The sequence below is a fragment of the Borostomias antarcticus genome, assembly GCF_949987555.1.
Source record: "Borostomias antarcticus genome assembly, chromosome: 14".
Lineage (NCBI taxonomy): Eukaryota > Metazoa > Chordata > Actinopteri > Stomiiformes > Stomiidae > Borostomias > Borostomias antarcticus.
Window position 1 is genome coordinate 9,549,860 of NC_140247.1, and position 6,005 is coordinate 9,555,864.

Below are 6,005 nucleotides of genomic sequence, written 5' to 3' on the forward strand. Positions count from 1 at the left end.
ATTATTTGCATATGTTCCACTACAGAGCTCTCTTATATGCAAATGCATACAGATTGCTGTCCCCCTTTTCTTTAAATATGGAATGAAAATAGCTTGGAAGAACATTTGGAAGGACTAATACCGTTTTCTGTCATGATGATGTGTGTGGACGCGCGCCGGGAGTACCCATCTCCACCCTCGATTTATCCCTGCGCGTGCCCAAGACTGAGCTCGTTGATAGTTTCCGTTTTGTTTCCTGCGTGCTGGACACATTTCATAGCGCTGCTGCTCTTGCATAGTCATTGTGCACATCGAATTGTTTTCAACGGCAATAGCTTACCTACTGGCAAGATAACGGTTTCTGTTTCGGTAAGAAGTTTACCTGTTTTCCAAGTAGACCTTTTTTAGTAAGCTATTTTTCTTTTGTGAAAAGTAATAGTTAATATTTAACGCATCTCGAACTTCACTAAAAGTTATTTTCATAATCATTCCAGTTTATGTATGGAAGCTTATTCTTCATGATAGACATTTTGTGCAAGTGTGAATGATATTGTCAGAGTGCCACACTCATTTATTGTCTAGCGTGTTCGCATATGCCACTCCCCATCGTTTCATTGTTAGCTGGCGATGATGCATTGCTGTCCCCACCGCGGGTTCAAAGCATTAGCAAACGTTAGTCATTTAGGCTACTGTCAGTGACAATATTTACACTCTCGAAACATATACTCTCCGATTTGTATCTCATTCTCAACCTGTTTCTGCCTCTAACGTTACCATAGGATGACCATGCGTTTTTATTGCACTGCGCCAGGAGGCTAACGAGAACTGCTGTTATAAAAGCGCTCCTCGAGATGCCACGTTTTGTTTTTAACAGGAATCGACCTCTTTGTCCCCAGTGTTGTTTTAATTAAAGAGTGTGTTTAAACTGGATAGTCCGGTCTCAATTGGGCCACACAAAGGACTGCTGGTTTAATCAGTCGCAGGTGCTAGGTTCTCACCGCGTCAGCGCGCACGCGCCTTCCATTTTTAGCCTGCAATTTCAACAGAATGCGGGGGGAAATAAATCTGTGATTGTAATCGAAATAATAGTTAAGGCCTAAACTAATCAATCAAATTTACTCATTTTTTAAATAAATAAATAATATTAGCGGAAATGAGAAAAACAGTCTGTGTTTTTAATTCTAAGGTACATGGTTCATCACACTGCCAAAGAGGAACCCAGACATGGATGCTGAGCAGACCCGGGAGGTAGTGGACCTCGCCCCTGAGACTCCGGAGCAGCTGGACACTGGAATAGAGACGGTGCCTGTGTCCAAGTCAGAAATAGAGGAGAAAGTAGTTGAATCAGAGAAGCTGACTGAACTAGAGAAGTCTCCGGAAAAAAAAGCAGACGGATCACCAGAGAAGGCCTCCGACCCAGTTACAGAATGTCACAATCAACCAGGGGACATCCAGGATCCAGACCTTGAACAGCAGCCAATGGTAGAGAAAACTCCAGAACCTCTGCCATTGGATGAGCCACTGGCAGCGAGTCATACTGAAGGCGTGCCAGAGCAATTTGCAGAACTTGCCTCCGCGCCGGTTCAACAATCTGAGCCGACTTTACCTGAGTCTGTCACACAGCCACCATTTGAGGAAGTTAAACAGCTCTGCCCAGCAAAGGAAGTTCCAGAGCAACCTGAGAATCTGGCAGATATCCAGTTGGTGATGAAGGGGAGGCCAAAAATGCAGTCAGAGCCTGAGACTGTCAAGGAGGTGGTTGAAGAGGCAGTGAAGGTGGAACCAGAGAACCCAGAAAAAACATTGAAGGAGGTGGAAGCAGAGAAACCGACACACGTGGAGGAGGTTGCAACAGAGAAGCCGGCAGAAGCTCAGGCCGTAGAAGAGGTGGTCACGGAGAAGCTGGTGGCTGCAGAGAATCTGGCAGAAGCTCAGGCCGTAGAAGAGGTGGTCACGGAGAAGCTGGTGGCTGCAGAGAATCTGGCAGAAGCTCAGGCCGTAGAAGAGGTGGTCACGGAGAAGCTGGTGGCTGCAGAGAATCTGGCAGAAGCTCAGGCCGTAGAAGAGGTGGTCACGGAGAAGCTGGTGGCTGCAGAGAATCTGGCAGAAGCTCAGGCCGTAGAAGAGGTGGTCACGGAGAAGCTGGTGGCTGCAGAGAAGCTGGCAGAAGCTCAGGCCGTGGAAGAGGTGGCCACGGAGAAGCCGGCAGAAGCTCAGGCCGTAGAAGAGGTGGTCACGGAGAAGCCGGCAGAAGATCAGGCCGTAGAAGAGGTGGTCACGGAGAAGTCGGTGGCTCCAGAGAAGCCGGTAGAAACTCAGACTGTGGATGAGGTGGTCATAGAGAAGCTAGCAGTGGTGACCGCGATGCAGCCTGCACCAGAGAAGCCTTCAGAACCCTGCGAGGCTGTCAAGGAGGCATGGGGAGGAAAGCCTGCGGAAGCTGAGACCGTCAAGGATGAGGAGAAGGAGGTGGTTATGGAGTCGACTGCAGAGTGTGTAGTTGAAAAGGTGGAGCAGCAAATGGTAGAGCAGCAAGAGGCTGAGCTCGTGAAGGAGGAAGAGCCGGTTCCTGCTCCTGGCTCTTTATCCTTCGCCCTTCTGGAGCAAGAGCAGACCATGGCAATCCTGCGTACCTCTCGTACCTTCATCATCCTCAAAGGCCTTCCTGGCAGCGGGAAAAGTCTCCTGGCACGCGCCATCAGCGAGAACTACAAGGATCTCTGCACCGTCTTCTGTGCCGATGACCACGGCGTAAAACCAGAAAGCCCAGAAACATCTACTGATGCGTACAAAGCTCTGGATGAGGCTGTGGTGGCGTGCTGCAGTGCAGGAACGGCTGCGTCTATGGTCGTGATCGACGACACCAACCATACCCCAGGTCGGCTGGCCCGTCTGGGGGAGCTGGCGGAGCAGCACCGGCTGGTGGCCATGTTCCTGGAGCCTCGCACCGAGTGGAGGAGAGATTTGTCGGAGCTGGTCAAAAGGTCTCAGCGTGGGCTAGAGGAGGCCAAAATCAAGGCCATGATGGAGCCACTTGAGGAAACGACCCTCCCTCTTTTCTTCGGCTGGTTTCTTCTCCACGGTGTCCAGGACAAAGTCAGGTGCATGTCGATGGACTTCATGAAGACACTGGACACCCTAGAGGCGTTCCAGAAGCACTTGACTGACTGTGAGTAGGCTCTAACTATACAGTGTAAACGGTATAATTGACCTGGAATCAAGTGGTGTTGTAGAGGCTTTGAATTGTATTGCTTTGTCTCTTCCACTTGCTTTGCAAGACACCTAAGCTTGCTTTGTTCTTTGTGTTCAGTCACAGGGGAAGCTGGAAAGGAGGTGGACCTGGAGCAGTATTTCCAGACGCAAGGAGATCTTCATTGCACTACCAAGTTCTGTGACTATGGCAAGGCAGACGGAGCTAAGGAATATGCCGAAATACCAGTAAGTCTGAGAGAGAGGTTTCGTTATCATAATTATCATTCTCTAATTTGATTAATTCTTATCGCTTTCGCAATACAAAATCTGTATTTTGTCATGCCAATAAAGGCGTATTGAACTGAATGGAATTGAATTGATCGGACGTACTTCTGAGATTGAACCTCATTATACCGTATGAGTCAGCTCAGAGATTGGTTGTGCTTTTCACTTGAGGGTAAACGCAGTGTATTGTAGCTTTCCAGACAACTTGTGTTGTGGTAATTGATTGACATCCGTTTCTCCCTCTTTGATTCTGTCCAGGCTGTCAAGGAACTCTACGGCTCTGCCTTCGAGCTGTCTCTGAGTGCCTTCTTCGTGACGCCCCGCACTGTGGGCGCCCGGGTGTCTCTGTCCGAAGACCAGCTGGTGCTGTGGCCAGCCGACCAGGAGAAGGACGCCGAGGCCGACGTCCCCTCCGCCGCCTCCCTGCCCCCCGGCAGCCGCGCCCACATCACCCTGGGCTGCGCGGAGGGCATGCAGCCGGTTCAGACGGGTTTGGACCTGCTGGAGATTCTGGCGCTGCAGAAGGAGGGTCAGCAGGGGGAGCTTGTGGAGGAGATGGAGCTGGGCTCCCTGGCCTACTACGGCAAGGGCAGGTGGCTTCTGAGTCTGAGGGAGCCCGTCTCCGCCCAGGCCTGCTTCAGCAGCCGGTACCACCCCAAAAAAGAAGAACCAGCGAAGAAAGAGTCCGAGAAGAAAAAGAAGCAAAAGTGCACCATACTGTAAAGGGGAGAGGGTGACTGTGTTGAGTGTGGGAATGGCTGGTGTAATAGCGTTTAGATTTAGCCGGTAGAAGGTCTGTGTGTTAGGTTTGGGGGTTCCGGAGGCATCTTGGATACCCCACTCTAAATCCACAAGCTTTGTGCCTTTGCCTATTGCTTTGCACCACAACACAAGAGGCCTTCAAACCACATTAGGTGAAGCTTAGCTGGTTCTGTGTATTGTCCGACACTTCATTGCCAGTTATGGTTGGTTGTAATTTCCTTAAATGATGTCTGACTTTTTGGCTCAGTTGCAGAGACCATGCTAGTAGGCTACTGCTTCACTCAGTATGACCACTTCTCTTAACCCAATATTCAGGTCTGTCGATATGTAATCATTTTCCATTTAGATGATTATTAACATAATCAGTGTGGAAGGTAGTGCTTTCATTGCATGGTGGATTTTACAGTATAGCAGCTGTTATCATATTTAGCTTCTGCAAAAAAAAAAAAAAAACTGCCACATAAGTATATTGTCTTTGCAGTCATGTCTTGGGACACTGGTCAAAGTTTACTGTGGTTTAGTTGTGACTTGCTAGTCAGCTGTTAAGTGTTTGTGCATGAGTATGTGTGTCTGTTTTGAGGGAAAGGTGTTCTAGATAATGGGCCAAAGGTGTCTGTATGCTTGATATGATGTACTAGACTGAATGCCATTCATAGAGGTATTTCCTGGCAAAACACTTTTGCACAGGGATGCAGGAATCAACCGACAGGAGGTTGCTGATTAACGTGCACTTTGTTTTCATTAGCTGGCACTTGGTACTTCCTCTATGAAATGCTGTGAATTCCAGTCCACATTTTGCAATCTTTTATACTCTGCAAGGTTGCACGATCACATAGGACGATCCCTCTCAATGTTTGAACTGCATTTATTTGGTTTGACATTTCAACTTTCAATGACAGATGTGTAGGTTTCTTAGGGCAAAGCCATGCTTATGTAGCTCTTACGAGTCACTATTTTTGCACTTGTTTTTGTACACGTAATAAAGAATATGCTTCGCTCCAAACTGTGGTTGGACATTGGCCTGTCTCGCTCTTTTTCAGGATGTCTTCCAGCAGATGGCGCTCTACCACCTTGTTAGTACAGTGATCATGTTATGGATAAGATCAGCGTGTTCTGCAACTAGATTCAAAATATTAATCTCAAAGGTCTAACATGCTACCCGTTGCATATGAGATAAAGATTTGTTGTCTATACACCTGGAAAAATGAAAGCTTCATCTTCACCACCATAGAGAATGCCTATGTGACTGAATTCTGGAGGAGAACACTGGCTTAATTCACCTGCTGGTCAAGGGCAGTTTGGTGCCACATAAATTGCATCACAACCTTGCAAGCTTTGAAAGCTCTCTCTCTGCCAGATATAATTAATTCAGATATTTGCAATAAAGTCCCCCTGGCTCTTGCCAAACATGGTGAGTTCAGAACATTTCCGATTAAGTCCAAGTCATTGCCACAGCTTCACACAGTTTTGAGAAATACAGAACAAATATCTTAAAACAAACATTTCCTATGAACACCAAGGCTGTTCTGGACTATACACACAGTAGTGTCACTGTATTGGGTAAGCAACGTGGCGTGCTTTGGTATCTGAACGGTCAAGGCCATGGACCACTTGAAAGTCTACAGAGTTGATATATCTCGATGCCATAAACTTCCGATTATTCATTTTTAACCAATGCATATCATAAATGCATATCATAAACATATAGATCAAGTGAATCTAGTCCCCAAACTCGGATTGGCTACAATTATCCCATAGAGACAATGGTAACCAGTCATCCGGAGTTC

At 47.5% G+C, this 6,005-nt stretch overlaps 1 protein-coding gene across 1 annotated transcript; it reads left to right on the forward strand.

Annotated features, from left to right (window-relative positions):
- Positions 1 to 247: 247 nt before the first annotated feature.
- Positions 248 to 5,209, forward strand: cnp (2'',3''-cyclic nucleotide 3'' phosphodiesterase). Its single transcript, XM_084448309.1, has 4 exons — positions 248 to 348; positions 1,166 to 3,148; positions 3,290 to 3,417; positions 3,715 to 5,209. The coding sequence occupies exons 2-4, from the start codon at positions 1,204 to 1,206 to the stop codon at positions 4,177 to 4,179; spliced, it is 2,538 nt and encodes an 845-aa protein (XP_084304435.1). The 5' UTR covers positions 248 to 348; positions 1,166 to 1,203; the 3' UTR covers positions 4,180 to 5,209.
- The last annotated feature ends 796 nt before the right edge of the window (positions 5,210 to 6,005 follow it).